This window comes from Lichenostomus cassidix, chromosome 1, assembly GCF_008360975.1.
Source record: "Lichenostomus cassidix isolate B80296 chromosome 1, HeHo_3.0, whole genome shotgun sequence".
In the NCBI taxonomy this organism is placed as follows: domain Eukaryota; kingdom Metazoa; phylum Chordata; class Aves; order Passeriformes; family Meliphagidae; genus Lichenostomus; species Lichenostomus cassidix.
The window spans coordinates 3130333-3157846 of NC_139479.1; the positions used below are offsets into that span (position 1 = coordinate 3130333).

General features: G+C 43.5%; 1 protein-coding gene across 3 annotated transcripts; it reads left to right on the forward strand.

Annotated features, from left to right (window-relative positions):
- Window positions 1-27514, forward strand: IGSF5 (immunoglobulin superfamily member 5). Of its 3 annotated transcripts, none has more exons than XM_085039861.1 (9): window positions 1-330; window positions 2197-2398; window positions 7729-8049; window positions 8748-9056; window positions 13070-13198; window positions 13691-13715; window positions 17109-17221; window positions 18451-18527; window positions 26486-27514. In XM_085039861.1, exons 2-9 carry the CDS (start codon window positions 2341-2343, stop codon window positions 26552-26554), a joined length of 1101 nt encoding a protein of 366 aa, XP_084895987.1. In that variant the 5' UTR covers window positions 1-330; window positions 2197-2340; the 3' UTR covers window positions 26555-27514. The 3 variants fall into 3 exon arrangements, with proteins under 3 accessions (XP_084895987.1, XP_084896062.1, XP_084896157.1); XM_085039936.1 differs by having other exon boundaries at window positions 1-212; XM_085040031.1 differs by lacking the exon at window positions 13070-13198.

Here is a 27514-nt window from a genome sequence, read left to right on the forward strand (position 1 = left end):
ACCTCAGGGACAGCTCGAACAGCCTCCCCGCCCTCAGCGACAGCGGCCGGACACCTGAGGGAGGCTCGGAGCAGCCTCCCTGCCCTCAGGGACAGCTGGGAGCAGTGTCCCTCAGCGACAGCAGCCCGACACCTCAGCGACACCTCAGAGCAGCCTCTCTGCCCTCAGCGACAGCGGCCGGACACCTGAGGGACATTTCCTTGGGACAGCAGGTGAGGGCTGCCCAGGATCTCGCTCGGAACACCTCCAGCCTCCCGGTGGGCAGCGAGCCGGAGCTGTGGGCAGAGGGATAACCGTGGGAAACATCTCAGCGCCAGGGATGTGATCCAGGTAAACCCCGCTAGAGTCTTGATTTGCTTCCCAGCAGATGGAGCTGGGGGCTGGAAGGAATTGAAGCCTTCTCCCTGCTCCTGCCTCAGCAGGAAGCTTGCCTTGGGGTGGCAGGGGTGGTTTGTGATTCCCATCTCCTGCTGTTTGGTGGCGTTTGGGGTCGGTGTCACCTGTGGGGTGCCCAAAGCATCCCAGCCCCTCTGTGGGTCCAGCTGCCAAACCTCTGGGGCGATATTTTGGTTGTTTTTATCGCCTCACCTGTGTCAGGGATGAGGGAGGGAGGCTCAGAGCAGCCCTGGCAATGTGAGTCACCTCCTGCACCTGCAGAGCGGGGGAAAACAGCACAGAGCAAACCCCAGGCATTTAATTCATCCTCGGCCAAAGTATCCTGTTTCATCTGGGGATCGGATAGTATTTCCTGGCCCTTTAAAAGTCTATATTGAAACAAAGTATTATAGATCACTCCCTTTCCTGTCTTGCTCTACTTCACCCCAGGCTGTTCGCTGAGTTTTGTCCTGGATTTGGTGTGAGATTCTCGCCGGTTTATTCTTCACTGTATAAAACTTTCCCCAGCTCAGATTGCTTTGGTGCAGCTGGATTTGTAAGTGGAGGTATGAAAGCTGCTGTTCTGGCTGGAAATCCTGCTTGGTGTCACAGCTTCCTGGAAAAGGACCCAGCCCTGTGTTTTGGATTGGTTTCCTGCTTTACTCGGGCTTTTTCAGTTTGTATGAATGACAGATGATACCAGCTCCTGTAATCCTGACTGATTGGTGTGTGCTGAGAGCTGTCACAGTGACAGAGCAATGAGAAATCCCTCCAGGCTGTGCACAGCGACCCTCCCTCCCCACCTGCCTGCTGGGGACTCCTCCACAAATCAAATGTGGAGGTAAAAACACCCAAAATCTTTCAAAATGTACTAGGAAAACCCAACCCAGCCTCTGATTGAACAGCTGAAGAAATCAGCCCACAGGTTTGGCTTTTTGATTAGTTGACAGGGCTGTCCTGTAGGTTCCCGAGGTAAACTGAAAGCTTGAAAAACGGGAAAATGCAGACTAAGATGCCAGCTGAGCCTGCCAGATTCTGAGCAGGAACAGAGCTCTGGCACAGCCTGGTGCTACAGCTGAGCAGGAAACAGAGAGCCTCTGAGGGACACCAGTTTTTACACCCTGCACAGTGCTGCCACAAAGAGCACCCCTGGAATCAGAAACATTTTCCTGACAAGAAGTATGGTCTGGCCACAAAACCACATCCTCTGGCCCTTGTCCCTTTCAGAAAGGCAAGTTTCTGGTGCCCAGATGAGGAGTGTGTAAACCAGGCACAGTCAAAGCCTCTCCCACATATTTTGAGGGGGAGTAGAATAATATCTCACAGGTGAATCACAAACACTGAAAAAGCAGAAAATACGGAAGTAAGGTGATGTCTCACACCCAGGCTCTGTCTATTATTTCTGACCACAGTGGAGAGCTGCTGGTGGTTTATTATGGGGTATAAGAGGCACTTTCAGGTTCTGAGGAATAACTCTGGGGACCTTCTTTGCACTATAAACCTTTGTGAGGGCTCAGTCTGGGGAGCTGGGAGGAAGTTTGATGTTTCTCATCCTCACAAATGCAGCAGCTCAGAAAATTCTTTTTCCCAGTTGTTCACAAGTAACTTTAATGATGCAGCTGGAGCTCCCCTGGCCCTGTCAGTCCTGAAGCAGGAGTGTTGTGCCAGCCAGGAGGGACTGAGGGATGCAAGGTCTGCAGAAGGAGGTTTCTCTGCTGAAGAAAGTTCCTCTGTGCCTTTTGAAACAGTTGCTTGGGAAAAGATTATGCTCTGCTTCCAAAGCCTGCCTCATTTAATCTTTTCCCCTTGTTGGTGATACAGGTCACACAAAGTCACCTTTGTCACCAGACCCAAAGCAGCAGCTTGTTCCTGAGTTTCTCGATAAGTTCTGTCCTTCAGCTTCTTCTCAAGGATGCAGTGACCACCGGTGGCTTCCTGCCTCAGGGACCAGGAGAGAATGCTCCAATGGAGAGCTTCCAGAAATCCATTTTGCTTCCCCTCATCCTGACTGCCTCACTGCCAGGTAGGACACGTTCATGACCCGTGAAATGAGCCACCATGCACAAACTATGGGAACTAATTTTAGTGTGGTGTAAATGGGCTTTGCTGATGAGTTCAGGCTGAGCAGTCAGCCCCAGAGTGGGATTATTTAAACTGTTTGAAAGGGGGACATTTGCATTTCAAGCCTGAATGATCTGATGCCTTAGAGTGGCTTCAGTGTGAAGACCTGAGCACTGTGTGGGTGGAGAGGCTGCCCTTTTTCACTTCCAGTTTCTCCTTTTCCATGTTTCCTTTTCCTCCTGTTTGGGATTGCTTTTGAGAGTGCATCTGTAGAGAACTCAATATCAGCAGCTGGTTTTTACTTCCAGATATAAGTGCAAAATACCACATTGCTGGTTTACACCAATTCACATTTCACATGCCTGAATTTCAAAGTCAGTTCAGATTAAAAGTGTACTGGTGACAAAGCTTTAGAGGAAAAGTGAATATTAAGTGACTAGTTGGGTAATGGAGACAGGGCTGATTGTTTCTTTTTAATTATAGTCTAGCTGGAGTTTTAACAGGCTCTGACAGGAACGAGCTGCAGTGGGATGAGAGGAAAGGTATTGTCATGGATTACTAGTTTGTGAAAGGAAACACAGTGCAGGAATAAACAGGGAGTTTTCTGAGCAGTGCTGTTCCCAGTGGAGCTGCACAGGGATGTGTGGTATTCAGCAAGCTCTGAAACAACCTGGTGAAGAGGAGGGAACTGTGAGGTGGCAGACTTTGCAAGTGGTGCAGAATTACTTAGGGCAGCCAAATCCAAAAAAGGGACTAGGAGGATTTGCCAGGAAATGTCATGGTGGCAGATGAGTAAGTAATAAAGGCACAGAAAGCATTCAGTGCAAAGCATCTCTTAATTGAAATGTCTAGTGGGGAAAAGAATAGATGTCTTGGAAAGAGTAAATTGCTGAAAATGAGAGAAAACTTCACCATTTAATGTCTTCAGCAAGGCAGATAAAATGAAACCTGGCATTATGTAAATCCATAGATAGGTTTTATCTTGGATATTGGATATTTTGTTAACCCTTTCTTTACAAAAAGGACATCGTAGGTTTAAGAAAGCTACAAAGCATGACAGAGCTGATCAAAGGTAGAGAATCAAAGAATTATGGGATGGCTTGGTTTGGAAAAGACTTAAAAAATCTTCCAGTTCCACCCTCCCTGCCACACCTGCCACTAGATAAGGCTCCTCAATGCTCCATCCAGCCTTGAACATTTCCAGGGATGGGAAATCCACAGCTTCTCTTGGCTAGGATGGAAGGATGAGGAGGCTTCATTAGACACTGATATTTTCCTGCTTGTGAAAAAGAATAATACTAAAGATACATTAAAATAATGAATTATATCAAAGTGAATGGTGAGATGGTTATTCACAATTTGTCGTAACAAAAAGAATTTGTGGTAACAAGTAAGAGTATCAGAAAGAAAATTTAAGGTGAACCAAAGACTGTACTTGTCTTCACAGACTGTAATTAAATAGTAAAGCTCATGGTCACTGGGTGTGGAGGATCCCAAATTATAAACAGCTTAAAAAAACCTAGAAACAAATATCAGGGAGTGCAGATCCATAGGTGCAGATGCAATTATTGTCTCAGGAAGTCCCTGGATCTCTTATTTTTGGGCACTGGGAAGTCCTACCAGGACCTTCTGTCAAACAGTGAGTAAGAGGGGAGAGGAAGACACGCCTGGGGGCTGTGGAGAGGTTCTGTGCAGGTGGGAGGAAATAAGTGTCTCTGAGCATCAGGAGTCTGGTATTACTTGACAGAAACATCCTGTAAGCATTTAAAAAATCTTGTTAACACAAGAGAACGAGCCAGTCCCTCTCTGCAGGCTTTGACAAGCTCTAACCTACTTTGGTTTTCGAAAAGCTCAGCTGCAGGGCTGTTGGGTTTTGAAATAAACTTGAGCTGTTTATTTGTTTATTTATTTTCTGTTGTCTGTTTAACAGTTCATTGCAGAGCTGTGGTTGGAGCAGTGAGCCAGTGGTGAAGCAGGGAAGGCAGAACGCAAGGTGGGGCAAGCAGGAGATTAAAGAGAAAGTGAAAAGAAAAAGGAATTTCAAAGAGACTGGAAGGAGAAAGACTTAGAAATTCAAACAGAGAGAGCAGAGAGGGAAGGGAAGAAGACACACATCAGATGCAAAAACTGAAGGATGAAAAGCAGTGTTTGTGGAAGGGCAATATGATATAGAGGGGGAGATTATTTTGAAATACGATAATGAGGCTGAAAAAAAGAGAGGAATCATTATGGCAAAAGGATAAGCCCATCCTGTCCTTCGCTGTACTGCATCCAAATAGGTCACTTATAAAAGAGGAAAGACAGAACCAACAGGAGGGAAGGAAGAGAAGGTAACCACATCTCAATGCCCTTCTTGTTGAAAACTCCAGCATGGAAGAGTGGTCCTTTGGAGTTAATTCAAGCGTGGAAGAAAAAACATTGTTGACAAAGAGCAAGGGCGGTTCTCTGGCAAATGAGGCTCCCTCAGTGCAGGCATCATCCTGCACAAGAGGCATTTTCATTTCTCCACAACCTTCGAGGATGTGACAGTGAATTTGTGTGACAGAGGAAGGAAAAAACCAGCTCATAGAGGAGTTGGTTTGTGCTCTGCGTGCTGCTGGGAGGGACTGAGCAGCTGGGACACCATAAGCACTTAATTTAAGCAAATTTTCACCACCGGTGACTGCTCTGTAAACATTTAGTGATGTGCCTCAAAGAGGGTGTCCTCACTCAGCTTTGCTCTTCAAAAGGGAAGGGGTAATCAGGGAGACAGCCCCAACATTTCCCTGCTGCAAGGATGGTGTTAGCCTGGGTGGGATGTCTCCCTGCTTGTGTGTGGGGAAGCAGATGCTAAACCAGCTGTTAGGAGCTGAAAATGTAATTCCTGTAAAGTGCAATGAAAATCTAGCCCGAGGCCTTAATTTGTTTAAAAGCAACCATCTGCAAGGTATTTTTGAAGCAGGATGTAAATGAAACCAGCACTAAAATTTTCTCCCCAGTGAGTGAAGCAAGGTCTAGCAAAAGGACTGCCAGCACTGGGTTTAGGCACAGAAACTGAGTTTAGATCCCATTTGTGCCATGAATGTCCTCTTTGACCCACACAAGTGGCTTTATCAGTGTTTGTGCACGGGTTGGACAATGGAACACACTGTTGGTTCAGGACTCCACGTGCAGAATCAACAATAAAAGCAAGAAGATAAAGAGGCAAAGGTAAAATCACCAAAACTATTCAGGTGACAGGTGGAGAAAGCTGATGAAACTCCTTTATTGGTTGTGCTTGGGCTGGGATCTAAATGGAGGTAAGGTTGTGTCCCATTCCTCACTCCTTCTGCCTCCCAAATTATCCCCATGCAGGGCTTAGGGACTTGTTCCCTATGGGACAGCATTCAGGGAAAGTCCATTTATTGCTCCAGCAGACATAGTTGGTGGAAGAAAATGTAGATCCTACCCTACCTATGGACTGATAAAAAATAATTATGATAGATAAATTATTAACTCATACCTACCTGCCTATACTGCCCTGAATGTCAGAAGAAAGCAAAAGTAACATTAGCCAATTATTTTTAGAGCAAATGATCACTGATTATTCCTGTTCAGGAATAAATTTCAATGATTAATTAACAGCAAGCACCGTCCTGGAAGTTGCATCATTTCTTCAAAGCTCTGGCAAACCACGGCCTCTTGAAAAAGTAAGTGTTTGCACAGGCATGGAAATAAATTCTAAGTGCGCAGAGAACAGTTTGCATTAAGAAGGGCAGAGCAGGTAAATTTTAATCTGAACAGGAATATGATTTACTTAATCTTATCTGGCTCTATTAATTATCAGAATAGGTAAAATTTGCTTTTCCTTTAATGTGTTGTTGCTCACACACAGATATACTTTGGAGACTGAGGTGCATGGCAGAGGTGCATGCATAACCCAGGGAGGTGGAAAATTTTTGTAAAGGTTTTTGTAAACATGAGAGGACTCAGAGTGAGCCACACAATGAACCAGGGAGAGTGAGGTTTGTACAATCCTGCAAAACAAAGAAGTTTGTAAGTGCTTGCAGTGGGTGGGAGGAAAGAGAGGAGCTATTTATACGAAAGAACAATTCCTGGCACAAACCTGGTTGGATATACAGGGTAAATGTGGGCTGGGAATTGCAAAAAGGTCTTGACAATGGAGCAATGAGATTCCAGACTCTTCATCTTGGGTGCAATTCACTGAGGTTGCACTGTCATCACTGAGACTGGGCTCTGGTTCCATTTATACAACCATCAAACACCTCTGTTGAGGGAAATAATACAGCTTGTTCTGCCCTACTCATGTCAGCTGTTGACTAAAAGAAAAATGGTTTTTTTCCAATAATTTATAGTGAATCCATTAATGAATAAACTACTTAAAAAACTTGGTGTGAACAAAACCTTTAAAAATTGCTCCATTTAGCAAGGGAGTGATGACCATTTCAGGCTTCCTTTCTCCTGGAAGGTAATTGAACTCTTCTTCTCAGGCCAAATTTGCAGGCATGGGGTTTTAATTAGACTGCCAGGGACTGTAGTGTCTAATTGCTGTCGTCATGGAGAGTTCAGCTGGTAGCACTGGGGTGCCACTGGCAGTCCTGGTGCTCCCTCAGCAGGAATCTTCCCCAGGATGTGGTAACAAGCTCAGTGGTGAGGCAGATCCCCCTGGCAGGACTGTTTGGTCTGCCTGGAGCTTGTGGAATGTCCATCCTTGGACTCAGTATATTCCTGGATGAGGCCCTGGGTCCATGAGGAGGAAACAAAAACAAAATGACTTTGTTAGGAGCTTTCAATTCTGGAAAAGAGTAGCCAAAATTCACACCATCTTTCTGGGAATTAAAACTAACCAGCACCTCTGGTTAACAGACAGCCTGAGAAAGGGTTTAGAAGAAACACATCACAATGTGTGTGATGAATGCTTGAGGAATAGGAGAAAGAGCATAGAAGGATTAATGATGGGGCTGCAAAAAATCAGAGGCAATCCAGGATATGGAAAAGGCACCGGTTGCATATGCCTTCAATCGTTTAAAGTCTAGACAATTCATGTGTTTTCTTGTTTAAAAGTGGAAATTGTTTTCTGTCAGCAAGTTGGTAGTCAGTGAATTAATGAAGAGAGACAGGTGATTTTGGAGTGAGATGAGAAGAGACAGAATAATTAAATGCATTTTAAAAGAAAACCACTTAATCTAAGCTGGAGCTGAAAGATTAGATTGCACATCTCCATCTCCAAACTGGTTAAGATGCTTTACACTATACAACCACCTCTGTTGGTGTTGTGTGTGTATTCATAGAATGATTTTTGTTCCCTTGCAGGTCTGGGCTTTTGTTACTCCATCACCAAAGGCCCTGCCAATGCCACAGTGCTGGCTGGCTCAGAGGCGCGGTTTAACTGCACGGTGTCTGCGGGGTGGAAAGTTCTCATCTGGCTGTCCAAGGGAAGCCCTGTCCTCACTGTCCTCAACTCCCAGGGCTCTGTTGAAACCACAGACCGCTTCACTTCCCACAACTACACCAGTGGTGATGAGTTCACCTCGGAGCTCATCATCCACAACACCCAGCTGAATGACTCTGGGAGAGTCGAGTGCAGCATCCAGCAGCCCAGCGAGAACAACTTTGCCTTCCTCTCTGTTCAAGGTGTGTATAGCCACCAACAAAAAGCTGTTGTATTGTGCTGCACTTAAAGCAATCCTCTGAGGAATTGTTTAAATTATCCCTGGGAAGGAGTACATGCTCTCATTTACCACCCTTTGCCTCCTGTCCTCCTCGTCTTAATTTTACTGTCCAAGCAGGTTTTAGAGTCACACTCGGAGTACCAATAGCAAATGTTTAAAAGTGTCCCTGTTTTTTCCTGTTTCATCTCTTATTCCTTATCAGACTGCAGCCAGAAAGCAGGATCTCACCACCAGGCACTATCCATTTGTCAAGGAGTTGCTTAGTTCAGTGATAACATCTCATCACCTACCTGTAAACCTTTTCTTATATGACCTGAGCATATTTTAAAGTTAGAGAGAAACACTGTTATTTCGTTATGTTGTCCTTCAGCTGGAAATATGTCAAGATGGCTAAAAAAGTACAATTTCCTGCTTTTTCATGGAAAGGTCCTGAAAGTCAAGATTTGTGCTTTAGACACTTTGGCTAATGGGCCCATGTAGTTGAAAAAACTGCATGTTTCTATCATGCACATGGTGTATCTGTGGTAATAATGGTTGTTTTCCACTCCATATCTCAAGGCATAGCTATTTCTGGGTAGCGAGATAAGATTTAAAACTACCAGCAGGAAAGCAATGCAGCGAAACATTCTGAAGGAACAAAACATCTTTTCCCTCCCACAGTTAATGGAACTTTATTCATCAAAAATAGCACCTTAACAGTAAAAGAGAACCAAACAATTGAGATTGTTTGCGAAGCCTTAGGATGGGCTCCAGCTCCAGACATTACCTGGATGACAAATGACTCTTTCATTGATAAATCAAGCTATATTAACCAGCAAAGCCCAGGATCTAATGGCCTCCACAATGCCCTGAGCACCTTAACTGTGACTCCGACGGACACTGAGGTTTTGACTTGTTTAGCTGACATAGAAGCACTCCCCAACCCTCAGAATGCAACTGTAACTCTTATTTTTGACAACTCTGCTGTGGGTAAGTGAATGTTTGTTGTACTTTGCCTGTACTGTACTGTCTGTACTCAGAGCTGTGTGTTTTGTTCTGGTTTGTTTTGTTTTAAAATGCCTTTCATTTGCAAATCAAATCCTATGAAATGTGCACAGGTGATAGAATTTCGACCCAGTAGCCACAGCTTGATATATGGGTTAAATGCACTGGTGCAAATCTAATAACCACAAAGTCACTGTAAGACTGAGCAAGACAAACAAAACAGAACATCTGCCTCTGACTCCTGTGGATTCATTGCTAGGGTAACCAGTCTTTGCTCCTTGACCAAGAAAACACCTAGGGAATTTAAGTTTTAAATACCATGCCTGCCATATTTCTTAGAGCTCATTTACTCAAAGCCAAACCCTCATGTGAATTTGTTCTCCATAATATCCATTACCGGTTTTACCACTGACTTGGAAGAAATCCCTCCCAGTTTCTGCACCCAACCCAGAAGTAATTCTGTAGTAGCATATGTGGGATTTTTTGCACAGTGCATTAGGTTGCTTTTAGTTAAGGAAATTCAAAGTTGCTTTAATCCAAGCCTGGCTGTCGTGCAGATCTCTCCAGAGCAGTTAGCAAGGCCTTTAGTAACTCTAAATATTTTTGCTAAGGTTGTAATCATGCCAAGAGCTTCTCTTGATGAACTGATTCTTCTGCAATGGGTGAACTTGGCACACACAAAACATCCTTACAGGATACCAATGAGGGGTTTGGTACAGACATTTTGACACATAAACAACTGAGAAGATTGAGTAGCTGTGCCCTTTGTTTTGAGGATGAATCATTACTAGCAAGGCTTTTTCAGAAGTGCTTGCTTAGTAATGCAGTTGAAAAAAGGTCATTTTACCATTCTTAAAATGACCTTTTGTAGTCATATTGATCTTAATTACTGACTAAGCAAAACAGGACTATCCTGAGGAAATTAATAAATTCCCCTGCCTACTCATTTGTGAGGTTTCCATAGCTACTCACTGCAAATCAGAAGAGGAGAAAAACAGATGTCATGGAGCACTATTAGTGTATAATTAGTGATTGTACAGGACCATCATTCATTTCTTTTTGGAAATACCATTGTGCAGAAGCAGGCACTCAAAATTTGACAGGATAGGAGAATATGAAGTCTTTAAATGATCAGAATGAAATAAAAGCATGGCATTTATGGTATATAATGTGTATATCACACTCAAAATCTCAGAGCTTGTCCCACTTTTCATATACAGGTTCCTCAAGCTAGCTGTTGGGAAGCAACACAACCAGCTTCAAACATGTAGGAAATCCTTCCCAAAACTACTGAAATATCAATTTCCCCCTTCACTTAAAAGCTTGGGGAATCAAATTCCTCTGTGCTCCTCTCAAGCAATACAAGAATTACTAAAAATCTGAGCCCTCTCCCCAACCAGCTCCTGGTCAGGGAATGTCCTACCTTCCTGCACCTGTGTGTTACTCTCTCCATACAAACTGATGCATTTTTTGTCACTCACTCTTCCTGCAGAGTTGCTTTGCTCACAGTGGTGTTTGGCTGAGCTTGAAATTTGGGAACTCCTACAGAGTTATCCCAGGAGATGCATTCACAGAGCTGTCACTGGGAAATAGGATCCATAGTGAAGTCCCTAATCTGGGGGTTAGGGAAAATAAACTGTCTTTGGCTTCAGCATTGAGTTCACATGGCTTTGGACCTGCAGAAGATAAGGACAGGGAATGTCCCATAACCCTGGAATTCCTTTGCTTTTGAAGTTGTCCAGAAAGCTCTGAAGTGCCCAAGAAGCCTCATGCAGGTTTTCCCAGTCTCTCATTCCTCCCTGATCACCAGCACCTGCCAGGGGAAATTCCCTTTTCTGCAGACACTTCATCAAAGTAAATGTTTGGACAACTTTGGGAGGAGCCAGGGGTTGGGACAGCAGCAGAGGATGTGCCTTGTGGAATGAGGAAGTGCCTTTGTCCACACCAAACACTTCATGGACCTTGGTTTGGATTTCCTGATGGGCTTAATGCCCCTCCCTTGCAGCCCTGCTTGTGTGTTCACCTGGCAGCTCCTCATTCACACCCAGCTCCAGTTTCTGTCTGCATCCTCCAGAACTGCAGAGACACAGAAATGCAGAAGTGCTGGCAGTGTTTGTGTTCCACCCTGTCCTTTCAGCTCCGTAGATCTTTTGGCACACAACCTGTCCCTGACAGGGAGTGAAATACCTCGCTGTGGCAGCCAGCCTGGAGGAATGGGCCTGGGCAGGTGTCTTTAGCTCCTCCCTTCTCAGTAAGGTTAAGCTTTCCCCTCTGGCTAAATAGCTGTCTTTCATATTTTAGTTATCTTGAAATCCTCGTGGCATCTTCATGGAGCAAAATGTGATAAAATGTAGATATCTGTTGCAGTACTTCTAGATAAAAGTACTATGAACAAGTTTATCAGCAATTATGATCACAACTGATGGTAGCCTACAGGATTTACTACCTTTTTTTTATTATTATTATTTTGCTACAAATTTTTGGATTACTGAGTGCTTGTTTTTTTTCTAATAGAAGAAATTCAAAGCATGCTGATTGAGCATTAGGATTAGAGAAGACTGGAACAAATTGCTTAATGGTAATGACCTGAGCTTTGGAGAATGCAGATTCCTGGCAGATGTTCAAGCTTTGTAGGAGGCTCTGATACTGAACCTTTGCACTCTGAAACCTGCAAACCTCAAACAGGCACCCAGGAAAATGTGTAGATAGAAAGGGTTTAGTTTATTTTCTCCCACAGGTAAATCTGGTTCCCACATCAGGATAATTGTCTGGATCATCTCCCAGTCACCCTCATTCCTGTGGCACCTTTCCCAGAGCCTGTCAGCCAAGTGTGGCCATGGAGGTGTTAACTGGGACCTCTAATGAGGCAAAGACAATCATAAACCCATAGAACAGAGCTGTGTCAAATTTGGATGTGTCTCACACCTGTAATTTGGATTGGAAGATAGTTTCTAAATGGCTGCCAAAAATGTTTAGGGGCTGCATCCAGCAACCTGAGAAATATTCCCCATCCTTGGAAGTGTCCAAGGCCAGGCTGGATGAGGCTTGGAGCAGCCTGGGACAGTGGAAGGTGTCTCTGCCCATGGCAGGGGTAGGATTGAGATGATCTTTGAGGTTCCTTCCAACCCAAACCATTCCATGATTTTATTCTATCTTTCTAAATGAAAGATATTTTTAAGTTCTGTGCATGTGGGAGCCCTGTTTGGTCATAACAACCAATTTCAGCAAGACACTGAATTATCCTTAAATGCCCTCATTTAACCCTGTGGATTACAACAAAGATGAAGGAGTAAGTTAAATGTGAGGACGCTGGTAGAGATGATGGGTCAGTGACTGTGTGTTCTTCACAGGTTGTGCTCTTTAATAACAGGTGTCTCACCAAGCACATCCCAAAATCAAACACTTGTTGAAGCCACTGAGAGAAATCCCAAGACAGAATTGAGTAGAAAATTATATTTCCAGGCTAGAGATCACCAACTGTACTAATTAGCCATGACTATTGCTGTGGTTTGTGGGGAGAAATGGACATTTTTTCAGAACGGTTCAGCTTATTAAAAGGGACACATACACCTTTTTGGTCAAATTAATTGTAACCCAAAATATGTTTTTGCTCTACACTGACAAGAGCAGCCAGGCAAGACACTTAATATCTGCACTATAGACTTCTAAATTAAACCTTAACACCTTTCCCCAAATGTCTCCAAAGGACTCTGGGAGGCCCAGCATATTTATAAAATAAAATTAAATTGGAAGATTGCAACCCTGGCTTTTTCAGAGGAAAAGTAGCAGTGGGAAAAGTTACAACGGCAGTAAAGAATCAGAGAATATTTTAAATTCTTGGGCATCATCCATAAATACAGAGTCTGCCATTTGGAAAACACAGACTCCTTGTTAAATATTCACCAAGCACTTAACAGCATCTCACAGAAAAGGTAAATATGCTGAAAAGGATGTTTTGAGGCTCCAACAGTTCAATGTTTCTCCATTTAATTTAACAGAAAATGAGTACAGTGAAGACAACAGGAACACGTGGGTTATTGTACTTGCAGTTGTGCTTTCATTTCTTGGTATTGTTCTCCTGATCGTTATTATTGTGGTTGCTGTGCGCTGCTGCCTGAAGAGGAGAGGTGAGTGGAACTTCCCAGTTGGTCTGTACATTCAAAAGTGTCTTTGATTAGACATAAACCTCCTACTTGTGTCAGCTCTGGTGCTGTACAGAGATCTGTAAGCAGAAGTGTGAGCAGACAAATCCTGCTCTTAGCTATGACCTGTTTAAGATGCTCCTTAATCTCACCATCCTGCTTCTCTCATAAATTGATTCCAGAGCAATCAGTGTCAGCCTTTACACATTAACCACCAGGGGGTCATGCTTTTTTGAGAGTACATTCACTTTCAAAGACGTTTAGAGGTTCTTTATTGAGGAATATTTGCAGTGTGGTGTGCCTAATTCAAATTTTTGTGTAAGCTGCTCTGCAGGGCTGCTCAGTTTTGTAAGCAGGGTGGAGAGATGCTCCTGAGCTAGCTGGAACACCAGGCATGCTCTAAGAGAACTTAAAGAAGCTTTAAATTTCAGTTTCTTGCATTTTAAACACTTTTTTTTTTTTTTTTTCCTTTCTCAGGATCTAACTATCAAACTGAAATAAGGTAAGTCAGACCATGTGGGAGAACTTTTCACATCCACGGGACTCTTGGAGGCTGCTGCAGGGTGGCAGGGGGGAGGTGCCAGCTTCCTTATCCCAGCATCCTTCATCCCCGAGCTCTCGGTGCTGCCTGGCTCTGTGAGCTCGTGGGGACAGCATCCAGGGAAGGGGACTGACCGTCGGGATGAAGGGTGAGCGCCAGAGCTCGCAGCAGGCTGGGAATTCTCATCCCACAATGCTCAAAACCCCATCTAAACCCCATCAAAACCCCAAGCGCCGCTTCGCTGATTGATCCAGCGCAGAGGTGACAAAGCAGATGCTCTTTGCCTGAAGGAAATAGAGTCCCTCGGGCCTGGCTGTGCCCCAGGTGTCCCGGGGAAGGCAGGGGAGGATGGCTGGCCACCAGAGCCCGCCGGGCGATTGCCGCCGCCGCCACAGGATGTCACTGCCACACCGGGAGCGGGCTGGCGCTGGGAGCGGGCGAGCCCCGCAGCGGGGCAGGCAGATTCCAGGCTCCCCGGCTCTTGGAGGGCTGGATAAACTGGTAAAAAAAGGGTTTAGAGGGCAGGTTTAGATTGCATATGAGGGAAAAATGCTTCCCTGTGAGGGTGGTGAGGCAGGTTGCCCAGTGATGTTGTGGATTCCCCATCCACGGGAGTGTCCTTTGGAGCAACCTGGGATAGTGGGAGGTAGAGACCCCCGTGGCAGGTAAAATTTTAGGTACCAGGTGAGCTTTAAAGTGCCTTCCAAGCCAAGCCATTCTGTGATTCTACAGAAAAATAATAAAGGTGCCCCATTGTTGGGCATCATCATCTGGTGATTGTGTGTGATTTGTACTCAGCTGTGCTCGAGTACAAAGCTGTTGGTCCATTATTGCACTGAGCTGGAAAACTTTAGAAATCAATAACTGGTGGCTCTCAGCATTAAGATCTTTTTTATCAGCACCTGTGGCAGCCATGGCAGTGGGGTTATTTTTATTATTATTTCTATTTAGGCAGCACTGTAAATTCATCCTCTGCCTACGCTTGTGGGGCTTTTAACTCCCCATCCCTTAATGAGTTTACAAAATGTTCCACCCCATTGCCTGGCACGTCAGTAATTCCCGGTTTCATTAACAGCCTCTTGTGGGGAAGTTTTGTGGAGGTCTGATGACAGATTTCCATTTGTGGAGCACTTTATTGATAGGAAACAAAATAAGGAAATTAGATACCCTCTGTTTTCTCTGGAGGAAATGATGCTTATTATTCCAAGCCATGCATGCAAACTTCCATGTGGATTTCTTAGTTTGTGGGGCCAAATCCATCATTTTGCCAAGCACAGTTATTTAAATAGGGCAGGACTAAATCAGCAGGGATTGCTTGGATTCTGACTTGGCTCAGGATCCCAAAAACTTCCACAAGGTTTGATCCTACTAAGGTAAAACCAGCTGAGCATGCAGGGAAGCATCTGCCCAGCAGTGGGCTCTGGAACAGCTGGGTCCATGTCCTTCCCAGGACCCTTCCTTGCTGATGTGGCTCTGCACAGTGCTTCCTTTCAGACAACCTGGATAACTTTGCTACTTTCTCTCTTTGTTTTTGCATCTGGTTTGGGCAGACACAATTCTACCTTCATGGCAGAATGTGTGTTCTTAGCTCTCAGTACATTAAAGTTACTATTTCTCCATTAACTTTCAACATGAGCTGTCCCACTGACTTCACAATCCTTGCTTGCATTTTAAAGTTAAGAAAACTGGGATGCGTTCAGGCTCTGAGGCTCAGATTGGACTTGGAGACTCAGTGTTGACAGCTCTTCAGAGTTTTAGCATGTCTAAACAATAACCCTGAAATCACAAGGATTCTTAACAATCACAGATTTTGTAGGCTTAGGGTTTTTTTCCTTGGGGGGAACCTCCTGCAGTAAAAAGAACGATGCTTGTCCAGATTTTGGAAGCTCCATTGCTGTAGTAGCAAAGAAGTAGTGAGACCAAACATACATTGCTTTATTTCCCACCTTTATTTTTAACTTGGCTGGCTATCTTCCTATACCTCCCACACCTTTTTTTTTTCATAGCTGCTCTTTATTTGGCTACTCCACTGAGTTTGTTGGGATCTAAGGATCAGATAAAATAGACAGCACAGTGTCATGTAACATGTGGGGGTGGCAGCCCTAAACAATTGGTTTTGTCTTCTAGCAACCACGGCAGGGCTCTCAGTGGTATCTAACCAGTTTATCTCCTAAAAAAGCCCCAGAGTTGATAGCTGACTCACCAGATTTGTGTGTGCATTAATAACACCCTTCTGAAGCTCTGCAAAGTGAGTCCTACTAAACATAATAAAAGGAGAATCATGGAATCACAGAGTCATTGAGGTTAGAAAAGATCTTCAAGGTCATGGAGTCCCAGCTGTGCCCAATGGCCACCTTGTCCCCAGCCCAGAGCACTGAGTGCCACAGCCAGGCCTTCCTTGGACACCTGCAGGGATGGGGACTGCAAACCTCCCTGGGCAGCCCCTGTCAATGTTAAACAACCCTCTCCATGAAGAAATTCCTCCTGGTGTCCAACCTGAGCCTCCCCTGGCACAGCCTGAGGCCATTTCCTCTTGTCCTGTCCCTGTTCCCTGGGAGCACAGCCTGACACCAGCTTTTGAACAAGGACATGCAGCAGTTTCCACAAACATCACCAACACCACATTACCCCCTTCCCCCTAAAAATTCTTGGGTGGCCATAGTGGATTTGTTCTTGCCACACTTCAGACCTAGGCAGAGGCGAACCTGGGACTGTTCTGGTCCATGGTAGCAATAGATCAGTAGTAGCATCTCTTCTAGCATCAGAGTTTTGGGTAAAAAAGCACCATTCTCTCCCTGTGCAGCTGTGAGGGCAGCATTCTGCTAATGCAGATATGTATAACTTTAACCAAGGAATTTCTCTCACCTGTAAAGCCAATTTCAAAGTGAAAGATTAACTTCAGAGAGTACAGATGAATCACCTGGGAGCTGACTGTGGGGATGTGAGATGACATGCTTTGTTTTTGCAGCTGGGCAGCAAAATGATGAGCTGTCATAAGTGACCTGGCTGGTGTTCCATTATTGGGCCCCTAAATAAATTGTGCAATTCTGAATCAAAGATCAAAATTAATTTTCTGCAAAACCTAAGATCTGGTACAGAGACTTCACTCTTTGAAGGTTGCTTTATTTTTGTGCTTTCTGATATTGCAGCTGATGGAAACTTACAGTTTTATAAGAATTCCACAGGCAATACTTATATGGGACAAGATTATTGCCAGCAAATTGCCTGGGAGGTCCTGATATATTTTGCACCTATTTTTTTGGGAAGTAAGACATGCACTTTTTCCTCACTAGTCTGCTACCCAAGAGTTCTCCCATCATAATGAATTTCTAATGGCAACATTTTGTTTTCTAGGAAAGTTTCAGCTGAGAAGAAAAAGGATGGCGATTTGGATGACAGGCAGAGGAGTGGTAGTGAAAATCTGGGATACATTCCAGAGGAATTGTGGAACACAGAACAAAGCCCAAGTGAGTCTAAGCTGGTGAATCACTTGTTGTCAGATTGCTTCTCAACATGGGCCTTTTGGTCAAGCAATTAAAATTAGGAGGTTTCACAATATTTAATGAAGGACTTGTGCTTGGCCTGGACCTCTCCAGAAGATTTTGGATTTTTTAGAGCAAGATCCTCCAAAAATATTGAGAAAACATCCGAGTTCTTTGCAATTGAATTTAGATTTAGTCCTGGGTTTGCTTTTTTTTAATGCCTTTGTTCTTCCAATTGTCTTCTGGGGCCAGATGTGGGAGGACTGGATTTTCATACAGGCAGCAATTTAGGCAATATTTTGCAGTTGGTCTGTGAAAACAAAAGAAAATCCACCACTACCAACACAAAAAAAAAAAAAAAGAAAAGAAGGAGAGAATAAAGGCAGTTAGTGAACTATTATTTTACTGATAAATGACTAAGGCATTATAAATTCTTGTCCTTAAGCACAAAGACTCTTCAAAAGCAAATGTAAATCTCCACCAAATCGTTACCCACCACTTGCATTTATAACCGCGTTATTCTCAAAACATTTAATCAAACACTTAATGACATCAAATTATTGTGCAGAGTCTATAATCCAGGCACACATCCTTTCCTCTCTGACAAATAAGTGGTGAAGAAATAAGTACAGTGGAAAGATTTCCAGAGTATGCGGTATTATAAAATGAAGGAGTTATAAAACTTAAAAGGAAAATTAAGTGAACTTGGACAAATTTGATCCCACCAAGCCCTAGATGGACTCCTTTCACATTTGTTTGTGTGCATAGTTGAGCTTAGCTGATCACCTCCCTTCTTCACTGATGTGGGTGTCCCCAGGACCGTGTCACTCACACTTTCTCTCTCCTCTTTCCCAGGTTTTTTTACCGTTTTTTACCTGTGCTGGATTTTTTTTGATCTTTTCTTAAATGTTTTATCACAGAGTTGCCACCCATGTTTCTGATGGGCTCAGCTTTGTCCAGCTGCAGGACTGTCCTGGAGCTACCAGGAGCTCCTGTGACTGACATGGGGGCAGCTCCTGGTGTCACCCCACAGTGACAAAAGCCACCCCTGCAAACTTCTTCAATACAAAAACGTGGCCATATTAGCCCAAAAAAATACAGTGAGCCAGGGTTTGGCTCACAATATTAAATCTTATTTAGCCATTCTTGAATGCCTTGTGGTTCATGCCATGGTGGACACTGAATAACAGTAATTTTTAATGTTTTCATTGCAGGACTTGCCTCTCTTCCCCCAATGGTTTCAAAGTTTGCTGGCCCTGATGACAATTTGCGCATCAGTTCTGTACCAAAGGTAATGCTGATATCTTGAATATCTCGACTTTTTTTTCATTTTCATACAGTGTGTATTTTGCTATAACACCACATAGATTTTGGGTGGAGGTAGACAATTAACAGTCAGTTACAGCTGTAGCTGGGTAAGTGGAATGTCCCTTCAGCATTCTTGACTGTATTTTCCTTCAGACTGAATGATACAAGACGTGGATATAAGATCGAGGCACTGTGAGGTTTGAGGTTCCTTTGCAAAGAAAATCCAGTGCAGAAAGAGCAAATAAATGTGCATTTTCTCTGGATAATTTCTTTACTCTGTTTTCCAATTGCTCTTCCACACTGCAGAAGTTGCTTCAGTCAGGAACTTTATATTGATCTTGGAAACCTTTGGTATCTCAGCTGGCAGGGAAAGCACACACCCAACACCCAACACCCAGTGCCCCTGGAGCTTTGCTCCTTTTCCATGTGGCTAAAATGTCACCAAAGTAGAGCTCAGTGTTTATTCCTCCACTGATTCCATTCTCTTCAGCCGTTCTGAAGGCTGGTGCTGCTCTCTCTCAGTTCTGGCACAACACCAGTGTGAATCTTAATTTATGCCATATTTTAGTAAAACCCATTTAGCACCTCCAGGATGGTTTTTGCCAATATTCTCTTGAGAAAGTGGCAATGATGTGGTACTGAGTTCACTCCTCAACACAGTGATAACTCATTTATTTCTGAAGAGCTGCTTCAACATGCACAATGCAGAAATCTGTCTTGGGGATGACATTGCACATAAATCATAGCAGAGTGTGTCAACTTCTTTTGGCACACAATGAAATTTAGGAAGCACTCAATCAACAATTAAAACAATGATCACATAATACCAGTAAAAAATAACAGCAATGACACTGATGCATTTGTGCCTGGTAGTTATGATGTTTGACATTAATTACTTGTCAAACAAAATACTATTCAAGCAAAGATGAAAAGTCTGCAAAACAGTGGAGGCTTCAGTGTGGATCTACAGCCCCAAACAACACTTTCAGACAGTGTTTGGAATGCTTGTGAGCAGACATTCACAAGATCTGGATGTGGCACTTGGGAACATGGTTTAGGGGTGATGATGGTGGTGTTGGGTTGATGATGGGACTGGATAAAGGTCTCTGCCAACCTTGACTCTGGGATTTGGTGATTCTGTGATTAATTTGTCTCTTTCCCAGTGACTGGCTGCTGTCACTGATGGTTCATGGACACTGGTTGTGCACTGGGGAGGAATTAAGGCATTCAGTGACATCTGAAAGGCATCAAATTTGGGTATTCTCAGGCAGTTCACAGTGAGAACAATAATGTGAGGTGGGACCATCAGGAGATTGTGTTCCTGGGCCTGATTCAAAGTGGAACATGAAAGGTGCAGCCTCCACATCAGACTCTGGGTTAGATGGCCCAGGAGGTTCTAGTGGTCAGGGAAACTTTGAATCTATCAAAGGCACATGGCAAAAAATTGAAATATTTATATTTTTTCAACTAGTTGACCCTGGACAATATAAAAACTCTGTTATAGTGACTTCTACCTGCATCAACAGCTGCACACACATGGTTGAAAAATACCAAGAGATAATCCAGAGGTGAAAATTATTTATAACTATTTGCCATATGTTAGAGGAATATTTAGCAATCTAAAAACAGCTTGGTGAAGACAAACTTCTGTTTAAACAGAGCTTCTCAGTATATTGTGATGGTCCCATCTTGTGTAATGCAGGAGCTGATAAAAGGCTGCTGAAGGTTTACCTGAAATTGTGGATTTGCAGACCATGATTTAATTTTACAGCAATATATGCAAGCATAGTAAAACATTTCCCAGACAAAAAGTGGTTTTCTTTTACATTCACAACCTTCCCTGTTAGCTGTATAATGGAGGTTTTGTCACAAAAAGTGTTCCTGGATATATTCTGATAAAGTTCAATCCCCACTGATGCCAATAGATTGCCTGATAACCATTGTAGTTCTCTTTCATGGTATTTCTTGTCAAGTAGGAGAAATCAGATGTTAACTCATTTAGCTGTTTGCTGGCTAGTGCTGAATCAAACAATTTCTTCAGAAACCACCTGCCTTCCTGCCAATGCATCTTTTAAACCCAAAAAGTTGTGTTTCTCACTTGGCTTTCCCTGCCTAAATACTGGAAACATTCCCAAAGACTTTTCATCTTTATTCTTCAAGACTTTTTAGTAAGAAATAGGGGGTAAAAAAAAAAAGAGAAACAGGAGGACGAGAAGTTGTCCTGAGAATTTTTTCCACAGTGAAGGAGGTCATGAAGGGGTGGCCTCCAACAAATTGCTTCTCTCTCCCTGGATAACCAGAAAAAAAGAGCAAAAGTCCTTGCAGTGCTTCTATAGAGGTCAAGAAGAAAGAAGGAAAATCCAAGTCCTCCCTGAGGAGCAGGAAGTCCATCTACTGATGGAAAAATTGCAGACTGAAGACCCAAAACCTTATCTATTCCTGTGTCTCTGAGGGTAATGGCTTCAAATTTCATCCCTTCTGTTCCATATGTAAAAAAGCTACAATTTTAAATTATTTGGGAGGTTGAAGGAGACTTCATACCACAGGTTTTGCATCCTCAGAATTCCTTGCCCATGGACCCAGCCAGGTACAAACCTGAAATCCCTGCTGTGTGTCACTGTAAAGGGTGACAACAGAAAAACACTTCTGTCAGCTTTTGGCCATTCAAACTCTTTGAATCAGAAACTAATGCAAAACACTCAGAGAAGATAAATGCTGTCCAGTAATTGCACTGATCAATTCACAACCTGAACAAAAGGTTTGGCAAAGAACAAGGGAGGAAAATCAAAGGTGTGTGAGACATTTGAAAAATGATGAGTAACGAAGGAAATTATGGAACTGAGGAAAAAATTACCAGCTACTGAACAAGGAGGCCAGAAGCATCAGTCAGAGGTGCTGGAAGGTCTTCATTCATGATTATATTAACTGAGAAAAGGTGGAATTGAGAGCAGAGAGGCAGGCTTCTGTTTAATTGCAAATGTAGATCCTGTCAGGGATGGGAGGAGTGTAATCCTTGCTCTCTGTTCTGGGGCTGAGCTGCCAGACAAATGGGTTTTAGGTACCAACATCCCACCTGGGGAGCAGTTCCTCATTCCCTGACTCTGAGTGTTCCTTCCAGGACCCAAATGCAGTGAGGGGGATCCCCTGACCTGGATTTGGCAGATTTTGGGGCCCAGACAGCTGTGCCTGGCAAGGGCCATAGGGCCAGTTCTGCCAAGTGCCACCTCCAAGGAACTCTGTTTCCCACAGAAGGAGCTCTAAGGACTGAGCAACTTGCAGGATTGGACAATCTCCTGGATAAGCTTCGTAATTAGTCCATTTAATATGCCATAAATGTGTCAGTGATAAATCAGGGTGTGAATGCTCATTTACAATGGGCCGGATTCATCCCTGCTGTGACTTCAGCTCAGCTCCAGGAAGCTTCCACAGCCTCACTCCTCCTTTCCAATGCAGAGTGAGTCATGGCTCCCTTAATGGGGAAGGATCTATTTTTCTTCTTAACTACTCCAAATGACACTCTATAAACTGAAAATATTATTTAGTTGTGGTTGTGGTTTTATACTGAGAAGGAAATGAATGATGAATTGCAGCTCCATTTATTGCCCCGTATAGAACTGCTCTGACTCTGAGGGTTGTTGGGAAGAAAAATTAAGCTATCAAAATTGAATTAAAAGGTCAATAAATAGAAATATAAATCAATGAAAGCAAATAATTTTACTCCTGCTGATGAAATGTACTGCAGATATGTCATGTTAGGATATCCATTGGTTAGCATCTCTTGATTAAGAGAGCAATAAATATTGATGATACAGAACAGATATAGAAATGGCAGGTGCAGTTCACAGTATTTTTCTAAATGTCTGTGGAAGGAGGGGAGAAGTGAAGGCATATGGGTGGGATTAACCCATGAAGAAACAAGGAGAAATTTCCAGGCTGTATTGATGGGCAGGGAAATGTGCTGAGTGTCCAAAAAGTTGATAGGATGGAACTGGTTTGCTACTTGAAGTAATAGTGTATCCAAGTTATTTTGAGGGTATCCAGAACTTTTGGGGTGGGTTTTTTCCTGCACATGAATTGAATTTGGAATGAAAATTAAAAACTGAGGGCAGGGAGGGGGAAATAACCTTCAGAAGCAGAAAGCTGTGCCTCCCTGATTCTTTGGTCTGTTTTTTTGCTGGCCCAGTGTGTGATGCATGCAGACACATTTGGGAGAACTCCTACCACATTAATGTCAGCAGTTTGTTCTGATGCAGTTAGACTTGAATTGTTCTGGCTGGCTAATACCAAGCCTTCAGTTTATCACACTTGCACAGCATCAGTGTCTGAGGAGCTGCCATCTGTCAAATCAGTGTTGAGATCAGAGTCCTGCTTCACAGTGCCAGATGTGTGCTCATCATTCCCATCACTGCTATCACATGGATGGCAGAGATGACTGAAACATGCTTGTAAGTGCAGAAATCCTCCTTTCATTGACTGAAGATCAGCATTCAAAACACCACTGAAGGATTCACCCCCAAAACCAGCTGATACACACTCAGTTTACCTTCTGACTCATCCATGTGTTGCTAGCTCTCCTTTTGTCTGGTTGAAGAGCTGGAAGAGATGAAAAGATCTGTGCTGCATCTGTTTTCCCAACCAAACCAACAAACTCTGCGAAGCTTTTCCCAGTGTAATAATCCTTTTATAGTAATCCCTGTGAAAAGGCAGCCAGGGCAGATCATAAGTCAACAGGCAGGCTTTGAAGCATGTGACTGTCAGATATCTATGGTTAACTAGATGCCAAGCTGACAGTACAAAGAGATTCAAAACTATAGAAAAGAAATTTTTTCTATATTATGTTCTGTGTTTTCTATAAGTGTTTCTATGTTATAGAAAAATATCCTTCCTTCCTATCCTTCCTGATGGGGGAACCACTTCGGAAATTTGCTCCTGTGATGTTATGCTGTGCAGCAAACCACCAGAGATGGGCTTTTCCCCTTCAATCTGTAGGATGTAATGAATTATGAAGCCATTTTTCCTCAGACTAGGATGGACAGGACTGGTAGAGCACTGAATTAATCTGAAGAGGAAACAACTTTGAAATCTAAACCAAGCAGAGGCTCCAGCAGCTGCAGCAGATCAGGGTATAAATATGAAATGGTTGTTTTTGGTCCTGCTCCTCTGCATTATTATTTGTAACGTGTTGTAGGAGATCTTCCATAGCATCAGAAAATGAGTTTTAGGTTACTGACCAGCAGCCAGCAGCCCCCCTTTCAAGTGAAGTGTAGCCTCAAGAAGGCTCTGCTGCTTCAGAGAAAGCTTCCCAGAAAATGGGCCAGCACACAGCATGAGTTGATTGAAATTCATGAAATTATTCATTAATTGATACCAGAGCACAGTAAGCATGACATAGAAATAACTCTAAAGCAAAAAACTGTGAGAGATGCAGGAGGGCAGAGGTGAACACTCATGGACATCATCCCCATCCTGGGAGAAAAAATCTGCTCAGTTCCTCCTTTGGTGGTGAGAAGTGTCATGACAGGACAGGGGCTGGATGGCTCACTCTTGAAGATGACATTTTGAAAGGAGAAGGGGCCTGATGGGGTTACACTTTCACCAGTGCTCTCACAGGCCTGCCTGGATGCAGCTGGTGCTTCTCCTCTGGCTCTGCTGCTCAGAGTTATGTGCAAACCTAGATCAGAGAATCTTGGAATGGTTTGGGTTGGAAGGGACCTTAAAAATCATCCAGCTCCACCCCCTGCCACGGCAGGGACACCTTCCACTGTCCCAGGCTGCTCCAAGCCTCAGTGTCCAACCTGGCCTTGGACACTGCCAGGGATCCAGGGGCAGCCACAGCTTCTCTGGGAATTCCATCCCAGGGCCTCCCCACCCTGCCAGGGAACAATTCCTAATTCCCAAGATCCCATCTCTCCCTGCCCTCTGGCACTTTGCAGCCATTCCCTGTGTCCTGTCCCTGCAGCCCTTGGCAATTGTCTCTCTCCATGCTTCCTGCAGCTCCTTCAGGCACCAAAAGGCCACAATGAGGTCACCCCAAAGCTTCTCCTCTCCAGGCTGAACAATCCCAGCTCTGCCAGCCTTTCCTCCCAGCAGAGCTGCTCCATCCCTCTGCTCATCCTGCTGCCTCCTCTGCACTCTCTCCAGCAGCTCCAGCTCCTTGCTGTGCTGAGCCCCAGGGCTGGAGCAGCTCTGCAGGTGAGCTCTCACCTGAGCACAGGGGCACAATCCCAATCCCTAAATCTGTAGCATTGCCTCCAAATGCCCCAAAACTGCCTCTTTCCACAACACTGCTGGATGAGCTCTCTGATTAATGTCTCTTTTCCTTTAGCAGATCTGGATGCAATAGAATACTTTTCTGCAGCAAGTTCTGGGAAATATTCTCACCCCAGTATTTTGCTAAACATGGGATTCAAAACATGACCTATTCCAGGGAGTTTTAGAGACAGGGTGCTCTTGGATCCTGTCTGAAACTTTCTGGTTACTCAGTATGCTATTAATTCAGTATCCTTTATTCTCACAGCCCACAATATCTTGGAGTATTGGCTTTCCACAAATATAACACTTGTCTTTGGCTTTTTTCAGATTTTTTTCCCCATTCTATTTGTAAATTTGTTATTTTGAGGGGAGAGGCAGAAGAGAGCTTCTCTGCTCAGTGCCACTGACGTCTTTGGGCTGAACTGCAAGAAATGAAATGCAGCAGAAGGATCTTGGAAAAGGTCCTTGAGCAGAGCCAGGCAATCCTGTTCCTTCCCAAAGCACCTCTCCTCTCTGCAAAAACAAACAGTAAAGAAGGGTAAATTTAGAAAACAGCAGCATGTTCTAGAAGTAAGAAGGGATGGGAGGGAGGAGAAAGAAAGTTGTGTTTAAAACAGAAGGCAGCTGTCTTGTGAAATGTTTCTAGGATAGTTAAATTTATCCCACAGTTTTCCTTGTGGTGCTGGGACTCATTAAATACCAGGGACATGTTGTCCACATTTGTTATCTAACATTTGCCTCCATGAGTTATTCAATAATGTATATGTACCAAATGCATTATTGAAGATGTTTAATACTGGAAGAATACCAGAGCAATACAGACTGTACATGATTAATGCTCCAGAAACAAACCTCAGGAAGGTTGGTCAGTAGCTAGAGAACCACGTTTGGCTTGACAAAAGATGTCACTGGGAAAACCAGTGACATTTCCATTCATTTCCAAGGGCTTCTGACCAGGTGAGGAATTGCAGGGAGGAGGTTTTGCTACTACATTTAAAAATTCCAAAGTTTATGTTACTTAGATGCGTTTGAGAGTGAATTTTTCCTTGTCTTTTCCTCTCCAATGCTATTTTGCTAAAGCACAGAAGTAATTAGGACTGGAGATGCACTGCACTTGTTTCAGATGAGGAAAAGCTTTTGCCCTGCTCTGATCCCACCGGGGCAGTTTGAGAACAGGCTGCAGTCAGTGGAAGTGGAATCCTGCCAGTGATGGGAAGTTTAAAAACAGCCTGCCTTGAATAAACACCGAGATGTTGAGAGTGATCTTTCAGCCACGTGAGATGCTGGTGTGCTGATTGCTGTGATTTCTCATGGATTTGGAAAGCAAATGTTCCGGTTTTTTGCAGCTTAACAGGTATATTCTTTAAGAGAACCAGAGGACAAACACCCAACACCACATTTTGCTTAAGAGAATTCAGACTGCAGAGGCCACAAGAAGTTCTCAGGTAGCATAAGAGGAGATAATTAATTCCCAGAACTGCCAGCAGCGTGTTGCATGTGAAGCTTTTGTTTTGTTCTGCTTCTCATGCTTTCCTTTGTGTTCAAATTTTGAGTGGGTTGCTGATGATGGATTCCATTTTGCTGTAATGCTCTGGGGTGAGGGGTTGGCAGGTAACCTCCTGAGACCTCTCATGGGAATGCTTTTCTAGGCTTTCTTTTAGTTCTCTAACTGGTTTTACTCTCCCCTAGGTGAGACCTCCAAGACGTACTGATTATCCGATCAGCCCAAAGAAAATCAGGAATGTGACACTCGTGTAGGATGTGCTTCTCCAAGAGATGTCTCTATCAGTTGCATTTTTACACTTTTGGATGCCTTCCTGCAAGAGAGAAAAGTTAAAACCAGTTTTCTCAGTTTAAGTTATTTTTCTTTTTCTCTCGTGCAATGAAATAAACTGGCAGCCTTTGTAATGCAGCATGCAATAGCTCAGCAAAATAATGGACATAAATGACATAAATGAGGAGTCTTAACTCCCAAGACAATGAGTTTGATGGGACTGTGGAAGAAGAATCTGTGTTTTGAGTCCCAAAGAAATCAGCAAAACTCCTGTCAGGCAGGAATGTTATGTTACAGCAAGATCAAGGACTGGAAATGCAAGATATTTATTATTTCAGAAAAACTGGTTAATAATAATAATAATGGTTAATACAATGTCTATGCTTTTTAATGTATTTTATGAACAGCTGATCATCTTGAGCTTACAGATCAACATTTTTCTATTCCCATTCTGTAATGAAATCAAAGGAAGTTTTCATGAGGGCTGCTTCAAAATTTCTAACAAAGCTATCTTTGGATCAGAAATGAATTTTCTCCATTTCAGTACATAATTTTATATGAGGTATTTGCCTAAAATCCGATGTTCCATTTTAAAACCCAATCAGCCATGTGCCAAAAAATTCCTTTAAAAGAAACCAAACAAACTGAAGTTCAAAAATCTTGAGCTGAAAAATGTAGATTTGAAACTCTTGACTTTGAAGAGTTGTTGCTTGAATGTTTTACGTCTCTTTTTTGTGGGCTGAGTTGTGTCACAGCAATGGTGGCTGCTGGAATTCAGTTTAATCAGTGTTTTTTCCTCAGGGATAGAGTTGATAATGACCATGGGAAATGCACTTTAACAAGGCAACTTCTCAGCAGAGCAGATCCAGCACATGAACCCTATCTAAAATTGATGAAATGTTTTGTCTGAAATGTTATATTTCATAATAAAAAGTCCAAGCTTA

Excerpts from the sequence above, each read along its gene's own strand:
- IGSF5 (XM_085039861.1), top strand. The coding sequence starts at position 2,341 with ATGGAGAGCTTCCAGAAATCCATTTTGCTTCCCCTCATCCTGACTGCC. Across the intron at positions 13,199-13,690 it reads CTGCTGCCTGAAGAGGAGAG|GATCTAACTATCAAACTGAA; the intron begins GTGAGTGGAACT and ends TTCCTTTCTCAG. Across the intron at positions 13,716-17,108 it reads AACTATCAAACTGAAATAAG|GAAAGTTTCAGCTGAGAAGA; the intron begins GTAAGTCAGACC and ends TTTGTTTTCTAG.